This window comes from Cryptomeria japonica, chromosome 6 (assembly GCF_030272615.1).
Source record: "Cryptomeria japonica chromosome 6, Sugi_1.0, whole genome shotgun sequence".
Taxonomy (NCBI): domain Eukaryota; kingdom Viridiplantae; phylum Streptophyta; class Pinopsida; order Cupressales; family Cupressaceae; genus Cryptomeria; species Cryptomeria japonica.
In genome coordinates, this window is record NC_081410.1 from 291,793,263 (window position 1) to 291,820,763 (window position 27,501).

Sequence of the window (27,501 nt, forward strand, 5' to 3'; positions counted from 1 at the left end):
CCCAACCACACCAAGTGCAAGAGCGAGGCCAGGAGTGCCCCCAGAACAAACAAGGAGCATCCCAACCTCCTTGGGTTCCCTATTTACAGCGTACCCACAAGCTCCTCAGCACTCTTGGGCACTACCAGGCACTCCCACAAGTGCACTGAAAGAAAAAGGCCACAAAAACAAACGTAAAAAGTCACTTTTTTAACAAACAAACATTAAAAAATAAAATGAAACCCTAATGCACACCCCTCATTTCACAATCACAACTCCATTTCACACAAACTCATTCTTGCTAAGCCATTTTTTTCATTTTGCAAGGTAGCTAGTTTTTTTCAATGGAGAACAATCACAAAGTGCCAAGGGGGTGAATATAGCTTACACAAAGGAGATATATTCATCTAATGTGTTTCAACTAAATCTTTTAGTTTTTAATTATTTTTTTCAAGTTTTTAATGAATTTTAAAAAAATCAAGAACTTTTATTAGTTTATAGTTATACATATTGTAGGATTGCATTTTTTATTTTTATATCACTAATACTGCAGGAAAGATAGCTCAGGTACAGTTTAAAATTTTATAATTTATCATAGCAGCAAATTGCAATCTATTTGGTGGCCACTAGTTCAAGTTCAATGGGAATTGAGACAAACAAACAATTTAAATATAATCAAACATCTCCTTTGTGGAAATATGTTACGATGCTTGATCAACTTCCGGGAGGTGGGGCTTTTATTTACAATTGTATTGAGTGCAGAAGCCAATTTAAGAGTTCATACAATCAACTTAAAACTCACTCATGCGCTAGCTATGAATGGGCATGGAATTAGAATATGTAGAGGGACAAATATGAAAGGGCTGCCAAAAGAAAAAATGACAGCATTACTTAGAAAACAGGAAGAAGTTGATGCTATGAGTGAGAAAGCAAAACTAAAATGTTGTCCTTTAACAAAGAAAACATCATTTAAGGCACCTATAGATTCAATTATAGCCTTCCAATATCCTTTATTGAAGATGCCCTCTATCCAAGAACATCCTTCTCCTTATTCTTGCAAAAGAGGCCCATTGTTTAAGGCATTTCAAATGAAACAAGAGACATTACAAAGGAAAAAATGGTGTATTGCATTTATGCCAATTGTATTCCTTTCAACTTGGTGAGATCACCATATTGCCAGGAAATGCTGACAGCAATCAGAAATGCACCTTTTGATTTCATAGATCTTGGGTATGAAAAGATGTGCACCACTTTATTGGCAAAAGAAAACAATAATTGTATTAGTTTTGATGGATGGAAAGACTGCAAAACCAACTTTTCATAAATATTATTGCAGTGTGCCCCAAAGGGCCAATGTTTTTTAAGGCGGTTGATTGTGAGGAGCAAATCAAGGGTGCATAATTCATTTCTAAATTCCTCATTGAGTCCATAGAGATGGTGGGTCCTGAAAATGTTGTCCAAGTCATTACAAACAATGTAAAGAATTGCAGTCCAGCAAGTACTTTCGTTGAGGAAAGGATGCATACATTTTTTGGACACCATGTACCGTACTCCCTTAACTTGGTGATGCAAACAAACAGACTAGGTGAAAGCTATGTACACCAAGGGTGAGAAAATCCAAATGTTAGCGACAAACCATCATATGTCACAAGGCATTTTCAAGACTTTCTCGAATTTGGAATTGTTAAAAGTAAATTAATTTATTTTATTTTTTATTTTAATTTATGTGCTATTAACTTATATGTTAATGTGTTATTGACTTTTTTTTAACACAACATTAGGTTACTTAGGACTTGATTCACATCACACACAATCATCTAGAGACAACTTGTGAAGATGCGAGATGCATTGGGCGCCATGGTCATTAGCCACCAATGGAATATGTCTTGAGTTTCATCAAGCCTATCATCAATATGATCAGTTTTGCTGCTACAAATCAACCATGTTTGGGGGGATTCTATGATGGCATTGACTCCAATATAGATAAAATAAAGGTCATAATATCACAAAAAAAGAATGACCCCAAAGAAAAAAAAATTAGGTGTGAAAGAAATCATCCATCGTTGTTAGAACAAGATGAATACATTATTGAGTCTCCTTGTATATGCATTATCCCCCAATTACTATAGCATAGAGATACTTTATTTGTTTCTCAACATAAGCAATAAAATTTGTCGCTAGCATTGAAGGTTTTTTCGCTCAGTTGGCTGGAATGAGAAATAGTTTGACCTAACCTTCGTAAGAAGTAACAATAGTAAATCCCTTCACCAGGTGGCTCATTAAATGTTTTGCACAGTATACAAAGATTTTGCCAGACAGCAATTTGAAAGGCAACATGAATTCTGGGGTTACTTCCCTTTGTCATTCTTCTAGTTGGCCATCTCAGCCGCCAATGTAAACCTAAAATCAATAGTCATGTGTAAACTTCAGAATCCTATCAAGGAGATGGTGGGTTTGGCATTGCTACTGTCAAACTCACTGAAGTGCAAGATAACAATTGGAAAGGAGCAAATGTGGTTGTCTCCAGAATTCATGTTGCCTTTCAAATTGCTGTCTGGCAGAATCTCTGTTGCCAGAAATGATTGGAAGCTAAAAGTGTGGAATGAATCCTTCACCTTGGTAAGAAGTAACAATTGTAAATCCCTTCACCAAGTGGCTCATTAATTTGGGTTTAAATCCTCTAGCGAGGTTACTCCTAACAGGGTAAAGCTCCTAACAGAGCTAAGTTGTAAAATCCCTTGACCGGGTGACTCCTAACAGGGTCTTCTCTTAACTGGGCATTGTTGTAAAGCGCTCCTAACTGGGCTAGGCTCCTAACAGGGCGCATTCCGAAAGAGTGCATATTTTGTGGGTACCAATTCCCATCGTGGTTTTTCCCATTTGGGTTTCCACGTGAAAAATCTGTGTTCATGTTGTGCATGGATTATGCATTTGATGTCTTTACTATATTTGCTTAATGATGAACACTTAAGTTGCTACCAGTAATGTTTTGGTGAATCTGCATTAAGTGATTGTTTGATCAGCTACCGGTACTGGTTATGAACTATTTTGTGAAGTATTGTGCAGATTGGTGAAAAGTTTCAGTTTATCCTTATTACCGATTCACCCCCCCTCTCAGTAATAACTGGATCCTCACAATAACACAATCGTGAAGTTTAGTCCTAGGGGGGTAAGATGCGTGTGAATAACAAAGATTCACTAGTAAAATATCTTAAGTCTATTAACTGTGAAAATATTACAATATATGGAAATAACATAAAACTGTAGATATTAAATGAAGACACCTACTTCTAACTACCTAGAATTGTAGACATCTAATTACAATATATTTGACCATTAAACAATATGAAATATTATTCTAACACCCTCCCTTAATGGTCAATCTATCAAACACACCAAGTTGGCCCCTGAATTTTACAAACTTATCTAGGCTCAGAGACTTGGTGAGAATATTCGCAGTCTAATCCGCTATTGGAACATACTGCGATTGAATCGATCCATCTTTTGCCAGCTTGTGGATGTAGTGACAATGAAGCTCGACATGTTGGTACATTCATGGAAGACTGGACTTTTGGCTAGTTTGAGCACCCCTTGATTATCAATTACAAGGGAGAAGGACCTGCTTGCGGCATCTGCATGTCAGATAGCATCCTTCGGAACCAAACTACCTCACATGTGGCCTTGACTATTCCCCGGTATTTGGATTCGATCGAGGAAAGAGCCATGGCCTGCTACTTCTTGTTGCTCCAAGTGACGGCACATGTACCCAAACTGAATATGTACCCAGAAGTGGATTTTTTGTCGTCCACTGATTCTGCTCAATCTGAGTCAGTATAACCAATTAGCTTTGGATCGTTGCACCTGTAATACAAAATGCCGGAGTCTGAAGTGCCTTTCACATATCGCAGCACTCGCTTCGCTGCAATCCAATGATCATCTTTTGGGGATGTCATGAAGCAAGAGATGTAGCTAACAGCAAAACTAATGTCAGGTCTAGTGGCAATGAGGTAGATGAGGCTACCTACTAGTTGCCTGAATTTGGTTTCATCTACTGCAGGTGAATCAGACTTGGCTGATAACTTCAACCCTTTCTCCATAAGTGTGGAAGCAGGTTTACAATCCTGCATTCGAAACTTGTCAAGCAAACTGTGGGCATACTTGGACTGTGAAATAAAGATACTGTCATCAGTCTGCCACACTTCAACACCTAAGCAATAATGGAGAAGCCCCAAATCTGTCATGTCAAAAGCTTGGCACAAGTCCTGTTTGATGGCTATAATCAAATGTGTTGAATTGCCAGCAATGATCAAGTCATCCACATAGACAACAAGAAAAAGGATATCATCACCGGAGAGTTTGACATACAAATTAGTGTCAGAGGGACTACGCTGAAAACCATGTTCAACCAAACACTGATCAATCTTGAAATACCAAGTCCGAGGGGCTTGCTTCAGGCCATAGAGGGCTTTTACCAATCTGCAAACCTAATGTTCCTTACCAGGAACCTTGAAGCCAGGAGGTTGAGTCATATAAACTTCAAGCAACTCATTGTTGAGGAATGCACTTTTAACATCCATCTAGTGAAGTTTCCATCCAAGCTGAGCTGCAATGGCAAGAAGAAGATGAATTGTGCTCATTTTGGCAATAGGAGCAAAAGTCTCCTTGTAGTCAATGCCCTCCCGTTGTGTAAAACCTCGAGCAACCAATCTGGCCTTGTACTTATCCAGGGTACCATCTGCATGATACTTGACTTTGTAAACCCATTTACAACTGATAGGTTTCTTCCCAGGAGGCTGATCGGAAAGAACCCAAGTATTATTCTTCAGAAGACTATAGTATTTTGTCTCCATAGCCTTTTCCCACTCAAGAATGCCTTTAGCCTCGAAATATGTCTAGGGCTCATTGATGTTGTGGATGTTGGCCATAAGTGCAAAGTTGACTGTATTTTGCTGCTTTCTCTTGCATCGAGCTGATCTATCCTCAAGAAGCTCATCATCACGAAGATCTCCTATTGTCTTGGCCCACCATTTAGGCATGAGGGTAGAAGTACTAACAATTTGACATTGGAGGAACAACATCCCCTGGAGTTTCCAGAACAAAGTCATCTGGATGTGAAACCTGAGGAAAATCAGGTGGTGCTATATCATGACTGGTAGACTCCTCATCTTCAAAGTCAGAATGCTCTAAAGCCCTCCCATCATGGGAACCAAAAGGAAGACGAACACCAACATTAGAAGTCTTTGTTAAAATTAGTCTCAGCCGTAACTAATCTGGTTATTAACGCCCAGAAATTCGATTTGATATACTTGTGATTTAATTGAGATTTATGTAAGTGAGTATTAAACTAACACATTAGTTTGTTATTGTTATGTTTGGTTAAGTAATCCCGCCGGTGTAGAAGGATCGTGGCTCCACACAGGGGTCACGACCCTATGTGGAACCACATGGTTCCACATAGAATCGTGACCCCCTGTGGAGGCACGATCCAATGAAGACAAGTAATATATATCCGCCACCCTCGTTGAATGAGAAATAACGTCAGACAATACACGTGGTGAACGTAGAAGATATAATTGCTTGGTCTTCGTATCTGCAGAGGCAAACTGATAAGACATAAATAAAATCAGTTTATATTTCTTTAAATCAAATACTAACAGTATAAATTCTTTGTCTCAGAATTCTGATTGTTCTGAAAGTCATCACAGTCTATTTACATTTACATGGTATCAGAGCCTAACTACTTAAGATCCGAATAGACTAAAAGCGAAGTTGACATATCATATCGAAGATTTCTAAAATGGCGAACACAATCAGATTCGAGGACAGACTCGAAGGAGCAGCAAATTTTGTGGCTTGGAAAGTCAGAATTATGATAGTATTAAAAGAGAACAAAGTAATCAAATTCATAAAAGAAGACAAGCCCGAACCTGCAAACAAACCTGAGAAAACTGTGTGGAATGAAGGAAATGATAAAGCTGTAAAAATAGTGATAGATGCAGTAAGGGATCACATAATACCACTTATATTAAAATATGACAACGCTTATGAAATGTTCAAAACTCTTGAAAGGACGTATGAGATAAACAATCCGAGCAAAACCCTAGCTCTAAAAAGACAGTTGAACCACATAAGTATAAATAAAGGTGAAACAATAAACTCATACTTCATGAGGATAGGTTTACTCAGAGATCAACTGCAAAAACTTGATTATCATGTCGAGAAGCAAGAACTATCAATGATTACTCTAGATGGATTACCTGAATCTTGGGAATCATTCAAACAAGGCATAAATGCAAGGGATAAATTTACAGAATTTGATCGACTAAGGGATGACTGCCTCCTTGAAGAGTCAAGGCAAATGAAAGGGGGAAATCACAAAACTAAAGATGAGGACCTCCACATTCTGAATACCAACTCCCGTAAGAAAGGCAAGAAGAGAAACTTCAAGAAGAGAAAATCCCATCATGGGAAAAGCTTTCATAAGAAAGACATGTCAAAAATCCAATGTCATAGATGTGATCAGTATAGACACATGTCATTTAATTGTCCTGATAAAGTAAAACAGCAGGCATCATTCGCCAAAGTAGAGAGGAACACAGAACTTGAATCTGAGAAGTTTGTATTATATTCAGCACTATCAAGTCAAGCTTCAAACAAGTCTAACACTTGGGTGATAGACAGTGGATCGTCAAGACATGTCACCGGATTCAGAGAATTACTAGACTCAATGGAAGAGGGATCAAATGAAGAGGTAACAATAGGGGATGACTCTGCACATCCTGTAAAAGGTGTCGGGACATGTACAATCAGACTGAAGTCTGGAATCTCAATCCAACTCACCGGGGTACTATTTGTACCAGGCATCAAAAGGAACTTAGTCTCTATCTCTGCACTTGAGGATGACGGATATAGAGTCTCATTCATAGAAGGAAAGGTAATGGCATGGCCAAAAACATCCACGTTCAAAACAGCACAAGTGATTGCTTACAGACAAGGACACCTATATGAATTGTGTAATGAGCCAAATCAAACCTTACTTCATGAAGTCATAGATCAAGCGGAAATTTGGCATAGAAGACTAGGGCACTTACATTTTCGTGCTCTACCCTCTATGGAGAAATTAGTCACAGGACTACCTAAACTAAAGCCAATTCATTCAGATGTTTGTAAAGGATGTGCACTAGGGAAAAACACTAAAAGCTCTTTTCCCTGCAGTTCTAGAAAAACTAAAGGAGTACTAGAACTAGTTCACTCTGACTTATGTGGGCCTATGTCTGAACCATCACTAGGAAACGCATTATACTATGTAATCTTTGTAGACGATTTTTCTAGGAAAACTTGGATTTATTTCCTTAAAAGTAAAGAATCCGAAGATATTCTTAAGAAATTTAAAGAGTTCAAATCTATCACAGAAAATCACTCTGGTAGGAAAATCAAAACTCTTAGGACTGACAATGGTAGGGAATACACATCAGAAGTATGTAAAGAGTTTTGCAAAGATGCTGGGATTAAGAGGGAGTTCATTGTACCCTACAATCCTCAACAAAACGGGGTTGCTGAAAGAAAAAATAGAACAATAGTAGAAGCAGCAAGGGCTATGTTGTTAGATCAAAACCTAGAAACTGCACTTTGGGGAGAAGCCACTAATACCGCTGTATACATTCAAAACAGATGTCCTCACTCTCATATTGGTGACAAAACTCCTGAAGAAGTCTTTACTGGAATTAAACCTGATATTAGCCATCTCAAAATATTTGGATGTCCTGTTTATATTCGTGTACCTAAGGAGAAAAGAACTAAATTAGAACCTACTGGACCGAAAGGGATTTTTTGTAGGATATAGTGGAACATCTAAAGCCTACCGAATATTCATCCCTGGTCAAAGACAAATAGAATTAAGCAAAGATGTCATATTTGAGGAAGATATAGCTATTAACAAAACAAGGAGTTCCATCACACCTGAAATCCCAACTAATTCCATTAATTTGGAAGAAGATTCTCTTTCTGAAACTCAGAGGGAGCATCCTGAGGATATCACCTTGGAACTTGAGAACATACAACAGAGAATCCTAGGAAGAGACCACTATGAGCCACTAAAACAGTACAGGAAGCAGAATCCTTTGCAGCACCTAGAGGAACATTTAGAGAAAGCAAAAGACCTTCAAAGTTCTCTAGCTATGTTACTCTAATGACAGACCTCATAAATGCTAAACCTTCAAGTGCCGGAGAGGATTTTAAACAGCAAGTATGGAAGGATGCGATGATAGAAGAATATCAATCTATCTTAAAGAATGATGTGTGGAAAATTGTGCCTAGACCTAAAGGAAAATCAATTGTATCTTCTAAATGGCTCCTTAAAATTAAGCATGCTGCTGATGGCAGTATAGAAAAACATAAGGCAAGATTTGTTGCTCGAGGCTTCTCACAGAAGGAAGGAATTGACTATGAAGAAACATTTGCACCTGTTGCACGATACACTTCTGTCAGAACAATCCTGGCTATAGCAGCATCTAAAGGATGGAAAGTTCATCAAATGGATGTAAAAACTGCATTTTTGAATGGAACAATTGAAGAAGTATATCTAGAGCAACTTGAGGGATTTGAGGTAAATAATGCTAAAACACATGTATGCAAGTTAGAGAAAGCACTGTATGGATTAAAACAAGCTCGCAGAGCATGGTACGAAAGAATTGATAGTTACTTATTGGAGATAGGTTTCTCTAAAAACATTGCTGATCCAAATCTGTATTTCAAAATAATCAAAGGTGAAATGTTGATACTCATATTATATGTAGATGACTTATTAATTACAGGCGAAGATCATCTCATTGCAAAATGCAAACAGGAACTAGCTTCAGAGTTTGAGATGAAGGATTTAGGTCTACTCCATTATTTCCTTGGATTAGAAGTATGGCAAAAACCAGATGGTATTTATCTAAATCAAGGTAAATACACCATTGACAATCTGAAGAGATTTGGAATGATGAATTGTAAGCCAATGTCATCTCCTATGGAAACAAACCTACATAAACTAAAAGAAGCTATAACAGATTCCAAATTTGCAGATCCAAGATTATACAGACAGATTATTGGATCATTAATGTACCTAGTCAATACCAGACCTGATATATGTTATGCAGCAAATGCACTCAGCCAACACATGGTTGAACCCAAAGAAATACATTTGGTTGCAGTAAAGCATATATTGAGATATCTACAAGGTACCTTGGACTATGGACTGCATTATGAACACACTACATTGAACCTCCATGGATACTCTGATTCAAACTGAGCTAGAAGCGTGATAGACAGGAAGAGCACTTCAGGATGTTGTTTCAGCTTAGGATCAGCTATAGTATCTTGGATCTGCATAAAACAATCATCCGTAGCTCAGAGCTCCACAAAAGATGAATATATAGCTGCATCCATGGCAGCTAAGGAAGTCGTATGGTTGAGGAAATTGATAGTAGGAATGTTTGGTGAAAGTCTGAAGCCTACTATCATTCATTGTGACAATCAGAGTTGCATTAAACTTTCAATGAATCCAGTTTTCCATGATAGATCCAAGCACATTGAGATCCCATATCACTATGTAAGAGACATGACAGAGAGAAAGTGTTGACTTGTTTTTTACGCACATGCGAACACAAAATAAAATACCTAAAGGTACCTTATCCTCTCTTGAGTAAAGCCTCTGAATGCTGAAGATATCGCGAAAAGGAACAATCAGGGTGACTTCAAGGTTCTTCGTTGTAGGATCTCTACGTGTGGATAAGCTCTCTATGGTATGATGTGATTTGTTGGAATCACAAGGGGACTTACACTTGACGACTAAACTTCTGATTTGCTTTGAATATTGCTGGAACACAAGATTTTACTGCCTTAGATTTGAAAAAAGGAAAAAAGACGAGGGCGAGGAAAGGATCTAATCCTAACACTAAGAATGTAAGAGCAATGAATGATCTTTGATGAAATTCTAACTAAGTCTTGTTTTGACATCCCAGGACCATCTCCACAAGGTTAGTGCGATCTTCGAAGGAAAGCTTTATGATGTTCAAATCATCACTACAGGCATAGACACCATCAGGCTGATGCATATCAATGAAGAAGCGACAATTGAAGTTAAGCTTAAGCTGAATGATTCCAGTTGACTACACAAGGCAAGTCTGCAATCAACAAACTGCTAGTAGTATGGATATACGAATTTCACCATCAATCAAGCACATTTCTTCCACTCATCTAATAACATGAAATCAAATATGAGAAGTATAGAGACCATGCAAATTGTCGAATCGACCCATAAATTTCACCATTTCTTCAATGAAGTTTTACAAGTCTCTTACAACAACATCTTGGCAACAATCTTTGCCTTCTCTCTCTACTCTACTCTAATTGCTATTCTATCAACTGGCTAATCACCTTCTAACTACTCTCTATCTATCTTCTAACTCCTTTCTAACTGCCTTTACAAAATGAAGAGTCGAGGCTTATATAGTGCCCTTAATACAATTCGATGGCTAAGATCAATTTGAGATCAATGGCCAAGATTCAAAAATGAAAACCCTAATTAGGGTTTGTTACAACCATTACATAACATTTAATGCTTGACCAATGATAAAATTACATCCTTAGGACACATGTCTTCTCTTGGAAAATCGACCAATAGATAGCTGGGGTAGGTACATAGAAGTTTGCGCCACCTCCCATGAGTTAGGTACATTAAATCTGGACATGCTGAGGTGGACCACACCGACCGCAGGAGCAATGACCGGGATGCCAACTCGTCTGACACTTAGTTGATGCCAATTTGATGTTGCTGAGAAGCTAGCTTTAATTAATCTCTTCTGAAACTATTTGCTTCTTCAACGAACCCTTGCTCTAACTTCTTTTGTCTTTGATGTGCAGGATGATGATGTACCTTGCCTTGGAATGCTGGATTGGAAGAAGTTATTCCTGATGATGTCGGATCGAAGAAGGCCGTCCTTGTCGATGCTTGACTGGAGGAGGTCGCCCTTATCCCTGCTTGATCTTCTTTGATGATACTGAGCTGGAGGAGATCATCTTTGTCCTGGATGGGATCTTCTTTGATGAGAGCCTGCCGACCTGTAGATCTTCAGCCCTAGGAGTCGCCATCTTGATACCTACACAACATTTCAAAATTAGTAATATATCTTTAAGTGTAGAAATTAAACTTAAGAGGAAGATTCAAGATTTTAATTTAGGAAACTTCATGATAAATCTTGAGTTATCATTGCCTAATTAACCATGCAATACTTAGACTTTTCTAAAAAATGTCTAAAAATCAAACCTTGAACAAGGGTGTTAAGATGATTTCGCCATACCTCCTCTTGAGTTTTAAACTCTAAGAAATGATGTAAAAAAAAAAATAGATTTCGCTAGGCAAAGTGTAGATCAAAGCCCTCCCTTGGACAAATTGCACCTCCTCTAGCTTGGAAAAGAATAAACTCCACTAGCCTCTTCAAAAATCTGGAAATTCGCCTTCAAATACCTTCAAAAAATCTGGAAATTATCCTCCAATCTAGCAAGAAATTCGCCTCTCCAATAGCCTTCAAGATGAATTTCGCCCTCCTTAGTCTCCACACTTAGTAGAAATTCGCTCCACTCCAGCTAGATTTCGCACCTTCAATTAGCTCTCCAAATTCGCACTTGAAAGGATGATTGAATGATTTGAATTGTGAAAAAACACCTCCAATATATAGAGCGCTCACCCCTTTGCTCCCTCTAGGCCGACTTGGCAAAAAGAGGTTAAAAATAAATAAATTTCCAAAAAAAAGGGGGGCCGACTTGGCAAAATAAGTGAAAATAAGGCCTTGTGCGTTCCACATTTAATTTTAATTTAATAAAAATTAATTTTAAATGCCTCCAAAGTAAAATTTCGATTTTCTCAAGGCCTAAAATTAATTTATTAAATGCCAAAATGTTTTTAATTTAATTCTGATTTCCCAAATGCCTCAAAATTAGCATTTTTGGCGATCTAATGCAATTTGGAAAATATTAATTTTTAAAACAAGGCTTAATGAGTTTTCATGAGGATTTTGCCCTGGGCCTTCACTGAGGGTCAAGAGCGATTTTTCATTTTTAAGCTTGATTTCTTCACTTTTCTCGCTGAAACCTCTTTGTTAGGGAAGACTTCACCTTGTTTTGTGTTATGAATAGGTTTTTATATCCAACAAGGGATAAAATAGTGTGTCCACAAGAAATTCACCCTGGACCCTCAGAGAGGGTCAGGAGCGAATTTGCCTTCTCTAGGCAAAACTCCTTCATCCTTTGGTCTTCAAACGGGTTTGGGGCTTCATCATGCTCATTCCACCGCTCTTCTTGCCTTTAATACCTCATCTTGACCACAACTATGCTAAAAATGACCTTCATGGAGAATTTCGCCCTGGGCCTTCAGTAAGGGTCAGGGGTGAAATTATCTTTGTTGCCCAAAATTCAACAATTTTCAAACTTTCAAACTTTCAAATGCATCCAGTAACATCCAATCTTCACTTCGGGAAACCCTGCACAAAACAAGTTAGCCAAAATTAGCGAGAAATAAACTTGAACCACATTTTCGCCCTGGACCCTCAGCAAGGGTCAGGAGCGATTTTTACAATCTAGGCTAAATTGCTCAATCTTTTAGTTTCAAATCACTTCACAGGGCAAGGTAAGATCATTTTCAAGGCCAAGAACAAGGTTTTAAATTCAAGCGAGTTGGCATATGATGTCTACAATGAATTTCGCTCTGGACCTCCAATGAGGGTCAGGAGCGAAATTCCCAATCTTGGCCAAAATTCATCATTTTCTTCAAGGTTTTCAATCAATCCCAAAGTCCAAACAAAATGCTTTGCAAATCAAAATTTGGTCAAATAAGGCAAGGAATGAGTCCTAGATTGATTTTTGCCCTGGACCCTCAAGAAGGGTCGGGAGCGAGATTCGCTTTGGACCTCCTGAGAGGGTCAGGAGCGAAATTCGCTTTGGACCTTCAGGAAGGGTCAGGAGCGAAATTTGACTTTTTGAACTCTCTGTCAGGATAATTTTATGGAATATAACATTTAAGTGACATTTCCTTCTATGTTTCTTCTTTCTTATACTTTAAGTTATATTCCATATATACTTTCAGGATGTTTGAGAGTGGTTTCAGACCTCCAGGAGCTATATTGCAAAATCTAGTTTTTGGAGGTTTTTCGGTTTTCAGACTTAGCCAAATTTCAGGATCAGGACATTCCAGACTTAGCCAATTTTCAGGATCAAGACTTTCAGACTTAGCCAATTTTCAAGATCAGGACTTTCAGACTTAGCCAATTTTCAGGATCAGGACATTACTCAAGCCGGACTTTCTATCCATGTGATCCCCTTGGCGACACTCAAAATGCAAAGGCTAACGGACAAAACCCTAAAAGACCTAGAAAACAAACCTTAAAAAGCAAAAAAGCAGGGGTCCCCATTTGCAATGGGGCGATGTGTGAAATGGTCACAACAGAAAGATAATAAGACTGGATTATGTCAATACAGGAGATCAGACAGCTGACATTCTCACCAAACCCCTAGCAAGAGTGAAAATTGATCACTTCAGGAGGTATCTTGGTATGGTTAAAATGTAATTGATGTCTAAAATTATGTAAACTTCTTGGTCATATATTTGAGTATATGAAGTATGTAACCTTTCCCTGTGTTCATACCTAAAGGATGACGATTCTTTAGTTAATGAACACTTGTATTTTAACATTGTAAGGTGACGATCTTATAAATGTTTGGAAGATCATATAAACTGAAAATCAGACAATTTGAATATCAGTAATATGATAAGTTATAGTAGACATTATGTAAGCGGATTAATGTCAATGCACATATTATAACAGGGATATCAAAGTGAGTATATCCTTAGTATCACAGGCTGATACTTAAAATAGGGATATCAAAGTGAGTACATCCTTAGTATCATAGGCTGATACTTAAAATAGGGATATCAAAGTGAGTATATCCTTAGAATCACAAGCTGATTCTTCACACCTAGGTGATGTAATTATCATGAGATTAGTGTGGAGCTAAATTAAGTTTTAGGTCTATACTCCTAAGACTAAGAGGGAGTGTTAAAATTAGTCTCAGTCGTAACTAATCTGGTTATTAACGCCCAGAAATTCGATTTGATATACTTGCAATTTAATTGAGATTTATGTAAGTGAGTATTAAACTAACACATTAGTTTGTTATTGTTATGTTTGGTTAAGTAATCCCGCTAGTGTAGAAGGATCGTGGCTCCACACAGGGGTCACGACCCTATGTGGAACCACGTAACGTCAGACAATACACGTGGTAAACGTAGAAGATATAATTGCTTGGTCTTCGTATCTGCAAAGGCAAACTGATAAGACATAAATAAAATCAGTTTATATTTCTTTAAATCAAATACTAACAGTATAAATTCTTTGTCTCAGAATTCTGATTGTTCTGAAAGTCATCACAGTCTATTTACATTTACAGTCTTCATAGACTGAGTCGCAAGGCTAGGAGTAGTAGAAGGCATAAATGGACCACTAGTCTCATCAACCACAACATCATGACTGAAAATTAGATGATCTGTCTCCACATCAATCAACCTGTAGGCCTTGTGGTTGTCGTTGTAACCAGTAAACATAAGTGTTTGGCTCTTTGAAACCAGCTTAGCACGCTTGGCGTTTGGAATCCATACATAAGCAGTAGAACCGAAGACTTTCAAATGGCCCACTTTAGGCTTGCGTCCTGACCAGGCTTCTTCAGGAGTCATCTTCTTAACGACATGTGTAGGTGACCGATTCAAGAGGTAGACTGCAGTGTAAACTGCTTCAGCCCAGTATTTCTTAGGAACATTTCTATGCTCTATCATAGAACGAGCCATTTCAGTAATGGTGTGATTCCTACATTCAAAAACACCATTCTAACAGGGGTGTATGGTGTTGTGAGGTGCTTAATGCCATGTGTAACACAAAATGAGAAGAAGTCATTGGAACAAAACTGCCCCCCATTCTCTGACCTTAGAGTGACAATCTGAGAACCGGAATCTTCCTCAACTAAGGCCTTAAACTGCTGAAATGTACTGAACACATCTGATTTATTTTTCAGACAATACACCCACATTTTTTGATTGAAATCATCAACAAATAATAAGAAGTACCTGGACCCAGTCACAAATGGATTGCTCATTGGCCTACATACATCAGCGTGAACCAATTGAAGGACCTTGGAGGCTCGCCAAGAATCGCTATCCGAGAATGGTGTCCTATGTTGCTTCCCAGCTTGACAGGCTCCACATACTCCATGATTTTGAGGTTGGATCTCAAGTAGACCAGCAACCAAACCCTCCCAAGATAACTGAGAGAGATAGTGCACGTTAAAGTGCCCATAACGTTGATGCCAAAGTCTTCTTATGGATGTACTTCTAGCAACTAGAGCATGCTCCTGAGAATCGCCAGAATCAGCAAGTCTATACAAAGCATGATCTTCAAGTCCCACTACAATTGTAGTACGAGTCTCCCTATCAACAATGTTGCAGGTGGACGAACTGAAGATAACATCTAATTGAGGAGAATGCCTCATGATCTAGCTAACGGAGAGGAGATTATGTTCCATGCCTGGAACATAGTAGACATCAAGATAAATTAAATTTCTACCTCCTGGGTGAATCTGGACAATGCCTTTACCAGCAACTATGTACTCTTCTCCTCCTCCGAAGATCACTAGATCCGAGAATGGTTCAAATTTCAGGAACCAATCCCAACGATGAGTAAAATGCCGCGAAGCCCCTAAATCAATATACTAGGCAGAAGAGTGTACTGGATTTGTTGTTCTTTTGGCCATAAAAGCATAGAAAGCAAATTCTTTCTGCTCAAAGTGTTCGGCAACATTTGCCTTTTGTTGAGACCCTCCCTACTGTTAATTCTTGTAACATCGGTTGTACCATTTCCGATACATGAATTAATTATATGTTAACATAGTGGTATACGTTAACAATAAACTATAAATAAATATTGAATTAGGGTGTTTGCCACCAGTCACACCCCTTATTGTCATCAAGCTGAAATCAAACGATTTATCATAAATCGCGATCGGTCAAGCAAATAATTTGTTTTGTTAATGTGCGGTGATATTAGGAGTGGTACATAGGAAGAGATGTGTCTTCCCACGTGGGAAGACATATCTCTTCTCTACGTACCCTCTCATTCACTTAGATATATAACATGCATCCAATGGGGAGGATGACAATACTGAAATTAATAAGTATTGTGCTTCCTTCATTCGCACTACTACAGTTCGAAGTAAATTCCAGACTATAACTTTCATCTATTCTAGCCTCTTGATCATAGAATTTAATTAAACTTGACATGGTATCAGAGCTAAGTTAAGGAAGATCAAATTAAATTCTGTAACGATCGGATAGACATTCACCCGGCTCTTACTAGATCACACTCCTATAATCCTAACGGCAACCGGAGTTAGGTTTGAAGATCGACTAGATGGAGCATCAAATTTTGTATCTTGGAAATTCAGGATCATGCTTGTTTTGAAAGAAAATAAAATTGACTCCCATGTCAAAAGTGAAATTCCTGAACCCTCTGATGATACGGAGAAAATTCAGTGGAGCAAGGACAGTGAGAAGGCTCTTAAGATAATTGTGGATTCAGTGAGAGACCACATTGTGCCAGTTATTTCTAAATATGAGATGGTCTTTCAGATGTTCAAAGCCCTAGCTGGCATTTATGAAATCAACAACACTAGCGGGGCTCTCACCTTGAAGAATCAACTACACCATATAAAGATGAATAAAGGAGAGACAGTTACATCCTATTTCTTAAGGATCACTGAGTTTAGGGATCAACTATCCAATATTGGACATCTAGTAGACAACAAAGAACTTGTTATGATGGCCCTAAATGGACTTCCTACCTCATGGGAATCGTTCATTCAAGGAATCAGTGCTCGTTCTAAATTTCCTAAGTTTGATAGATTGAAAACCGATTGTATTCAAGAGGAATCTCGGCTTGTCACAAGAGGAATAAAACAAAACAATGGCAATGAGGACATTCAAGTTCTAAACTCAAATTCCCACAAGAAAGGAAAGAAGAAGAACTTTAAGAGAAAAAGGGACAACGGCTCAAATGGAAAGAGGTCTTCAAAGAAGAAGAGAGACATTTCTGAAGTACAATGTTTCAGATGTGACCAATATGGGCACCATGCAATGAAGTGTCCAGACAGGATCAAGCAACAGGCTTCAATGGTAGAAGTTAAGAAAGGGAGTGATTCCGAGGGACTAGTCTTCTACTCAGCCCTCTCTAGTCAAGTCACCCCCAATTCCAACACATGGGTGATTGACACAGAGCATCTCGACACAACACTGGATTTCGTGAGCACCTAGATACACTTGTGGAAAATTTAAATGAAGAAGTGACAATTGGTGATGACTCAAATTATCCAGTTATGGGAATAGGAACCTGCAATATCAACCTAAAGTCGGGCATATCCCTACAGCTGACTGGAGTTCTATTTGTACCTGATATAAAGAGAAAACTTGTCTCAATTCTGCACTTGAAGATAAGGGTTACAAATTAACCTTTATGGAAGGAAAGGTACTTGCTTGGCCAAAGAACTCCACCATCAAGAAAGCCCACACCATTGGAGTAAGACAAGGGAGCCTCTACAGACTTTGCACCACTCCACCTCAAGCCTTGATTCATGAGACTCCAGATTCGAATGAACTTTGGCACAGAAGATTAGGGCACCTTCATTTCCATGCCCTACCTAAAATAGAGAAGATGGTGATTGGCTTACCCAAGCTAAGTCACAGTTCTGAAGGAGCATGCAAGGGGTGTGCCTTGGGAGAGAATACTAAAGGGTCTTTCAATTCTAACAACAGTAAATCCAAAAATGTATTAGAATTAGTTCATTCTGATCTGTGGACCCGTGTCTGTACCCTCCTTAGGAGGATTTTTATATTATGTAATATTTGTAGATGATTATTCTAAGAAGACCTGGATATATTTTCTGAGGTACAAAGAGTCTAAAGAAATCCTTTCTAAATTTAAGGAATTCAAAGCTCTTGCAGAAAACATGACAGGTAAGAAAATCATAACCTTAAGAACAGACAATGGGGGGGAATACACTTCTAATATGTTTAAAGATTATTGTATAAATGTTGGGATTAAGAGGGAGTTAACTGTACCTTATAACCCACAACAAAATGGGGTAGCTGAAAGAAAGAATAGGACTATAGTAGAAGCTGCTAGGGCTATGTTGTTTGACCAAAATATAGAAACCTCATTTTGGGCTGAAGCATCTAGGACAGTTGTGTACATTCAAAATAGATGTCCACATTCTCTTCTTGATAATAAAACCCTTGAAGAAGCCTTTACTGGTAACAAACCTGACATAAGTCATCTCCGGATCTTTGGGTGTCCAGTCTATATTCATGTTCCCAAAGAAAAGAGAACAAAATTAGAACCTTCTGGAAAGAAAGGGGTATTTGTTGGGTATAGTGAAACCTCTAAGGCTTACAGAGTATACATACCTGAACAAAGGCAAATTGAACTAAGGAGAGATGTCATCTTTGAAGAAGACATAGCATTCAAGAGGTCCAAAAGCTCTAATGAATTAGAACACCAAGATCATCCTACAAAGCATGGATGAGGATCCCACCCTTGAGATTCAAAGGAAGACCCCTGAAAACGCTGAGCATGAAGTTCAAGACTTACCTTTAGAAGAACATTATCCCGAAACTAGGAAGAGACCACTTTGGTAAAAAGATGCTTCAAGAAGCTGAAAATTATGCTGCTCCAAAGGGGACCTTCAGAGAAAGTAAGAGACCTACCCTATTTTCCAATTATGCTGCCTTGATGAGTGAGACCATTGATGCAGAACCTTCCTATGTTGGAGATGCTCTCAAGCATCAAGTTTAGAAAGATGCTATGTCAAAAGAGTATCAATCAATTCTGAAAAATGATGTCTGGGATATCGTGCTTAGGCCTAAAGGCAAATCTATGGTATCTTCTAAATGGCTCTTCAAAATCAAACATGCAGCAGATAGCAACATTGAGAAGCACAAAGCAAGGTTTGTTGCCAAAGGTTTCTCACAGAAAGAAGGTATTGACTCTGAAGAGACATTCGCTCCTATTGCCAGATACACTTTTGTCCGAGCAGTTTTGGCTATTGCAACATCTAAAGGATGGAAAGTCCATCAAATGGATGTTAAGACTGCTTTTTTGAATGGTAAGATTGAAGAAGTTTATTTGGAGCAACCTGAAGGTTTTGTGATTCATAAGGCTGAATCACATGTCTGCAGATTAAAGAAAGCCCTATATGGACTGAAACAGGCCCCAGAGCATGGTATGAAAGAATTGATCACTATCTCTTGGAATTAGGGTTTTCCAAGAATGAAGCATATCCAAATCTCTACTACAAAGTAATCAATGGTGAATTACTAATTCTTATTCTTTGTGTTGATGATCTACTAATCACAGGAGAGGATAATCGTATTTCTCAATGTAAGAAAGAATTAGCCTCTAAGTTTGATATGAAGGATTTAGGAATTCTTCACTACTTCCTTGGATTGGAAGTTTGGTAGCAGGCAGATGGTATAATCCTTAATCAAGGAAAATACACCATTGATATACTCAAGAGATTTGGAATGATGGATTGTAGATCCATGACCACACCTATGGAAACAAATTTGCACAAGTTAAAGGAAGTAGCTGCAAAATCAGAGTTTGCAGATCCTACCCTCTACAAACAAATTATTGGATCTCTGATGTATTTGGTAAACACAAGACTTTATATATGTTATGTTGTTAATACACTAAGTCAGTTCATGTGTGAACCTAGGGAAATACATCTAGTTGCTACCAAACATATTCTGAGATATCTTCGAGGAACTATTGGTTTTGGTCTGAAATATAAACATGTAGACCTTGACCTACATGGATTCATTGATTCTGATTGGGCTAGAAGCGTAGTTGACAAGAAAAGCACATCAGGATGTTGCTTCAGTTTAGGATCAAGAATGATCTCATGGATATGTAGAAAACAGTCTTCAGTTGCTCAGAGTTCTACAAAAGCTGAATACATTGCAGCCTCCATGGGAGCAAGAGCAGCAGTATGGCTCCGGAAACTGCTTGTAGGACTGTTTGGTCAGCCCTTAAATCCTACTGTCATCTATTGTGACAATCAAAGTTGCATCAAGCTTTCAATATATCCAGTATTTCATGACGGGTCTAAACACATTGAGATTTCTTATCACTATGTTCGAGATATGGTGGAAAGGAATGTGATCCGACTAATTATATTAGTACAGGTGATCAGATTGCAAACATTCTTACCAAGCCTCACTCCGGGATCAAGATTGAACACTTTAGCGATAAACTTGGTATGGTTGAATATGTTATTTAATTTTGAGATAGAGTCTCATTTATTCTGATATACTAATATATTTAAGATGTTTAATGTGTAAACTCTTTTATTTGTCATGTGTATGACTCCATGACTTCATGGGCCCTCCTGTGAACATTATTGAAGGGTGACGACTTTTCAATAATGAACACTTGTTTCAATTGATATTGTAAGGTGATGATTTTACAATTATCAATTTATCTATCTTGATGGATATCATGTGACTTGATATCTGTGGACATGTCATGATACTATATATCTCTGAGACATTATGGTAGATATCAGTTGGTTGGTATCATTAAATAAACCATAATTATGATAGAGATCTTCATGGTGAATATTATGGACATAATATTCGTGGGCATGCCATGAATCATTATCAGTATGGTAGGCATCATGTGACTTGATGCCAGTGCACATACCTTACTTGATAACTATGAGTTATGGTGAGTATCATGAGACTTGATATTCATTGTTGAACCATATCTCTGGATATCACTATGGTGTGATATCTCTTCCCTTCACAATCAATGGATGAATTGTGATTTTTCTCTAACATGAAATGTGTCCTCCCTAGTTAAGAGGGAGTGTTAATTCTTGTAACGTCGGTCGTACCATTTCCGATACATGAATTAATTATATGTTAACATAGTGGTATATACGTTAACAATAAACTATAAATAAATATTGAATTAGGGTGTTTGCCACCAGTCACACCCCTTCTTGTCATCAGGCTGAGATCAAACGATTTATCATAAATCGCGATCGGTCAACCAAATAATTTGTTTTGTTAATGTGCGGTGATATTAGGAGTGGTATATAGGAAGAGATGTGTCTTCCCACGTGGGAAGACATATCTTCTCTACGTACCCTCTCATTCACTTAGATATATAACATGCATCCACAGGGAGGATGACAATACTGAAATTAATAAGTGTTGTGCTTCCTTCATTCGCACTATTGCAGTTCGAAGTAAATTCCAGACTATACCTTTCATCTGTTCTAGCCTCTTGATCATAGAATTTAATTAAACTTAACACCTGCTTCTTTTGTTCAGAAGCCAATCGAATTCGACACTCAGCCTTCATGTGACCAAACTTATGACAATAATTGCACTGAACGCTCTTCTTCTTGTTGTCCTAAGAAGAACCAGAGCCTTTCGGCTGAGAAGATGGAGCCTTCCCTTTGTTCTTAGCAAAAGAATTGGCAGAGAACGCTTGCTCGGTGGAGGTGGAACTGGTACTACTCCCAAACTGTTGTCGCCACCGATCTTGTTGTAAAAGCTTGTTACAAAGATTAGGAAACTTTAAATCGACGTTAGTGGAAGTGATATTGAGCGCTTTGATGAAATGCTCATAAGATTTGGGCAAACTCTTTAGAGTGATGACAACCATGTCCTCTTCCTCCATTGTGCAACCAATCGCCTCAAGTTGATCACGGATCTCCTTGATCTTAGTCAAGTGATCCTGCAGAGGTGTCCTCTCATCCATCGTAATCGAAAAGAGAATGTTCGTCACAAAGAATGTTCTGCTCTTGTCAGAGGTTTCATGGAGACTCTTCAAATGATCCCATATCTCCTTCGCAATTTTGTCAAACGGTACATGAGGTAGCTGCTCATCGGTGACGAAGAGTTTGATGAGCATTACTGCTTCCAGGTTACGCTCATCCCATTTGTCCTGATCTTTTCCGGCAGTAGGTGGACGTGAAGACATGCCCAAAACAGCTGCATCAAGACATCAGTACTCAAAAATTGTCAACATGCGCTACTTCCAGGTGTTGTAGTTGCGGCCGTTGAATTTCTGGCTACTTTCGAGCATAATGTTTGTTAGAGATGCCATCATGTACCCCGAGGTCGAACTGGTGGAGGCACGAATTCCAATGCACGAAAACTAACAGATGAAAACATAGGGTTCTTAAAAATTCTGTAAGTTGAATTTGAAGGCAGAAATTGAAACCCTGGCATAGTTTACGAGGCAAAAAAAAATTCGGAAGACCCAAAAAATTTTGATAGCAACCCAATTGAGGTTTCGAAAAACCCACCAAGAATCTATAATTGAAATAAAAGTTCGACTTAATCGAAGGGTTCAAAACCCTAGTCAAAACTGACAGAAACCCTAGGCGACAAAAATATGTTGCAGAAATGCAGAAACCCTAGGCACAAAAATATGGAGGGTTTTTGGAAACCCTGGGCGCTGCCCAGAAACCCTAACCGCGGAGTGGGTCTGTGGCAAAAAAAACTTTCGTAGCCAAAAAAAAAACATGGGTCGCACAGAGTCGCGAAAATAATATTCGCAATTTAGCAGAAAAAATCGTGTGCTAGAGAAGATTGAAAATCGAGGGTCCGACAATGGTTTGAGACAACACAGATGCGAAAAACCGGAACCTTTTTTTCGCACGACAAAAAAAAACTGGTGCCACCGCCAAAAAACAAAAAACGAAATCGCTCGAAAAATATCACATGATATTTGCAGAAAACCAATGCGGGTGAAGGGAAAAATCCCTAAAAAATAGGTGCAAAAAAAGAAGACCTGTGAAGAATCGCAAAATGCTGGTAAAAGCACAAGCACAGGCGACACAAAGAAATCGCGGCTCGAAAAATCGCAAAATACGTCGCGATTTTCTAGGTTGAGCACAAAACGCAAAGGTGACGTGACAGAAAAGGGAGTTCGTGAGCTGAACAAATAACACGAAAAAAATTTGTGTTAAAACCCTAAGGCTCTGATTCCATGTGAATAAGAGAGATTCACTAGTAAAATAACTTAGTCTATTAACTATGAAAATATTACAATATATAGAAATACCATAATACTGTAAATATTAAATAAAGACACCTACTTCTAACTAGCTATAACTTTAGACATCTAATTACAATATATTTGACCATTAAACAATATGAAATATTATTCTAACAATGGGATGCCCCACCTATTAGGAGACAAATACTTCTAGTTTTGGTGCTACCTTGAGATGGTATGCTTGAGTTTGATAATATAGTCATTTAGTTTATGATTAGATCTTAATTATGATATGTTGCTCATTTGGAATAATCTAATTATGCTCTTGAATGCTTTATATTTAAGGTGAAATTGAAAACACAATATGGCTTAGTTGGTTATGCAATGGTAAACTCAAATGGAGAAAATGTCTTTGAATTGAATTGGGCGTGAGGATCCTCCCTATGGTGAGAAAAGTAAGTGGAAACACTTTACGGCATGTGATGATTATAAGTTCTTAGGATTGTGTAATGTCCATCAAGCATGTAAATTTTGGGCATTACAGTATCACCTTAGGAAGATGATCTCCAGACAAACATCATCAAGGGAGGAAGTAAAGAAGATGCATTAACAGAAGATGAGTGTAAATGCACTTCCAAATCAATGCAGGACTCTGATTTGTGTGGCAACAATAGTTTGGACAGGCAATAGATACCTCCCTCAACCAAAGCCAGGTACCCATTGGATAAACCTCCTCAAAGTCATCATTTTTATACTTGTCGCCTGTCTGTGTCAATCTCCATAACTCTAATTTATGTATTTCTGATACTAGAGTGGCTTGATAGCTCTGAGGGAGAGTAGCTAATATAGTTACATTGTTAGTAATGACTTGTCTTGGCTTCATAATTTGCATGGTATAATTGTGCAACCAGTGCTTTAAACTTTAAACAATACATCAGACAGAGGATGAAGACCATCATTTGGAGACAAAGGACTCAATGGAGAAGAATGATTCTGATGAGGTTCCAATGACTACCACAGATGCACAAATGATGACTTTTTCTCGGGAAGAATAGAAGAAATCAGTATGAGACTTGATGCAAATGTCTGACTCATACTTTTACTAATCACCAGATTTTTTTGGTGCTGAATTTTTTCAGAGTAAACTCACAACTCACCTCTGCCAAGTTTTCTGCAGTTTTTTGCTGCCTTTCTGCCAAGTTGCAATTGAGTGCTCAGAAAATATGTGGGATATACTCGTCCCCTGTAAAATACACAGAAAAAATACAATTTTCGCACTCAAAACATGTGCATTTTTGCCTCTATGAGCCCTACATACCCAGGGGAAAGATTATACTACCAATTTAGCATTCGGGTGTAAAAATAGTTTTTTTGCCTTCTTAAGAATTATGAAAATGGCATGCACCATGAAGGTCTGTGTGATCTTGAAGGCCTTCATTCAGGTTTGGTGATAGGGACTCTGCCCTTTAACCCCATCCTGTACCACAAGAAGGAACAACTGCCCCAAAACCCCGCCAGAATCATTTGATACATTTTGTAACAGTATTTTGCATAAAACTTTTTTTTTAAGAAACTTGAGTATTTTTAAAATTGTTGAGTCGGAATTTTCGGTCTGCCAAGTTTGAGTCCAATCTGAGTATGCAAACGGTGGTTTGACTATTAAACAATTACACATTTTGTTGAGATTCATGATGAGCTTACCAAAATAGACCTTATGGGATGGAAGTGGATAAAACAAGTATTTAATGGAAGATATCAGCATCATGTACATATTTGCTAGAGTGGGGAGGGAGACACTCCCAAGAATAAAGGTCACACCTAAGCTGACGAAAGGGTATATGAAACTATCTCCATCCAGACTAATCCAGCCAATCATTCAAACTGCTACCGACAGCTTATATTTCTTGTAGACAGACAACATAATTTCATCATATAGAGGTTGGCTGAGAAAAAGTTATCTGAGATCAACAAGGCAAGAGATGCTTTGTTGGAGAAAATAAAATAAAATTTTGCCAAAGAAAGGGGAATATTCAGTGAAAATACTCGTGAACATTCATAACCAGGTTCTCATGGGTATGTCAGAAAGTTTTATGGTCTTTTGGATTGCACCCTACCAACTCTCTCCCACATTTTTTTTTTGCAGAGTAAGGTCCCTCACTTATATAACTCTGCCACTGTTTTTAATGTGCATGTACCCGCTTATATTAATATAATATAGTGTATGATAAAATAAGACTGCAATTTTATTAGTCTTCATTACAGAAAATGCATTTTTGTTAACTTTGTTATAAAGGAACACATTTGTTTGCTTGTACCACAAGGATCTAAAAGCATAATCAAATGACTCCTACTCTACCACAAAGTAACTAAACCAATACTTAAAGATACTTTTTCAAAATAAAGAAAAACCTTTGTCCTTCTTACTCTTTAAATGTCTGTACCACTATTTCCTTTGTTAGTTTCCCTGGGACTTTGAGCCAGGGTGTTAAAAATATAATGAGAATGTTTCCTCTCTGTATTTTGATTATGGGTGAGGACCCCGATAGATTCCCTCACTTAACTAATAAAAAAAATACAAGAACAGGTGCGGTCAGAAAATGTCACTAATGCAAAGATATAAAACAATCATGAAATTCTTCTATAGCAAATCATGTCTAAGCAAATCATAAACCTCTTTAAATATGCCATCCTCTGTCTTGTCCCAAAAGGGGCGCCTTCCACATAGTAAAATGTACGTTATGACACCAATGCTCCAGACATCAGATTCAGGCCCAGATTTGCGTTTCAAAACTTCTGGTGCAACATAATATGCACTACCTACTATGTCCTGGAACTTCTTGCCTGCAAAAAATGGGATTTGTACAAAATCCTTAATGTGAAAAACACTCATGAAAGAAGACAATATATACCCCACTGTATCCAAAAAGCAAATTGTCTAATCAATTATTCACTCTAACATTACCTGGCTTAATAAAATCCGACAGTCCAAAATCTGTTGCCTTCAGAGGTGAATCTTTTTCTATAGACTTGAAAAGAAAATTCTGAATAAAATGCAATAAGTTAAAAATCCACTGATTAATCAAAAAGATAATTGATTTTAAAAAATGCACTATTGTCCCTCAGTACTGAAGTGGTAACAAAACATATTGCATTCTTACTCACCTCAGGTTTCAAATCCCGATGCACAACACCATGTAAATGACAACGAGCAGCAACTTTTAGCATCTGTCTTACTATTTTAGCTGCATCCTTTTCACTATACCGGCTATCCTTCCTAAAGGTCAAATCCAATTTCACGAAAATATATGAGTGAAAACAGAAGTCAAGAAGCCAATAGTGTGTCTACAAGCTTGTATTAACAGCACACTAGATGAAGTGTAATACCTACGGTGACAAGAAGCCAATACCCAGATTGAATTGCACAAAGATTACTAAAGAGTAGAAGCAAACAAAACTCAGACAGCCATTGTCAAAAACAGAAAACATGAACTGACCTGGACATCAATGTAAAACAGAAATGCCCATATGGGTGATCAAGGTTCAAAACCAACAACCTTAAAGTTGAACAGTTAATGAAACCATTTAACAAAATATTTAATATATATGCACTGGAATTTATAAATGATGTTAAAATGAAAAAGAAAGACAGCTAAACCTAAGCGCTCTTACTTTGCCAGAATTCGATCAAGGAGTTCTCCTCCCTCGCATAACCTGCAAAAAATTTAAACTCCATTAAAGGAATGAAAGTCGTTTTGACAGCCAAAAACTGGCAAGTATGAACCATACAAACCATTGTAACTAGTTTCAAGGAAAATTATAAAAACCTACTGATGCTCATCTGTAGAATATTTTGGTAAAGACATGAGGTTTAACATTAGACATTTCAAGCAAAGCAAAGAAACTTTTCTTGACATCATTAAATTCAAAGATACACTGGATATGTTAGAAGAGGCAAATACTCCTGACTTCAAACTACAGAAAAGGGGCCAGACTATTGGTATAGTTTAATTAACAAGTGATGGCTATTACAGATTTGCTTCAGCATACCTTTTAATTTTTTATAATAAACATCTACGAAAATATTGCAGTGCTACAAATGAATGAGTTGCTTCAGAAGCTTCCTTAGAATGAGTTGCTTCGGCAGGATAACCATTAACTACAAGATTACAAGCTCAATTGAGAGTACCAGAAAACAATGATTCAAGATTTCAACTACTTGAAAAGCTAAAAACAAAATCTCTTGCAACGTGAAGTGGGTCGTGATTACTAAAAATTGTTTTCTTCAAACTTTATGGACCTTCATACTTATAAGCATCTGTTAACAAACAATAAGTTATTAGAGTTACAAGCAAGTGTTATAGCACAAATTTCA

The 27,501-nt window shown here is 37.8% G+C and overlaps 1 protein-coding gene across 2 annotated transcripts in view; it reads right to left on the reverse strand.

The window, feature by feature from the left end:
- LOC131031718 (calcium-dependent protein kinase 28) overlaps positions 1 to 27,501 on the reverse strand; it is a 100,952-nt gene that overhangs the window by 49,025 nt on the left and 24,426 nt on the right. For both annotated transcript variants that reach the window (XM_057962797.2, XM_057962796.2), the window contains exons 3-6: positions 26,799 to 26,840; positions 26,292 to 26,403; positions 26,092 to 26,170; positions 25,801 to 25,970 (exon numbers count right to left, since the gene is read on the reverse strand). In XM_057962797.2, the coding sequence (XP_057818780.1) occupies positions 25,801 to 25,970; positions 26,092 to 26,170; positions 26,292 to 26,403; positions 26,799 to 26,840 (403 nt within the window). The remainder of the gene's footprint in view (positions 1 to 25,800; positions 25,971 to 26,091; positions 26,171 to 26,291; positions 26,404 to 26,798; positions 26,841 to 27,501) is intronic.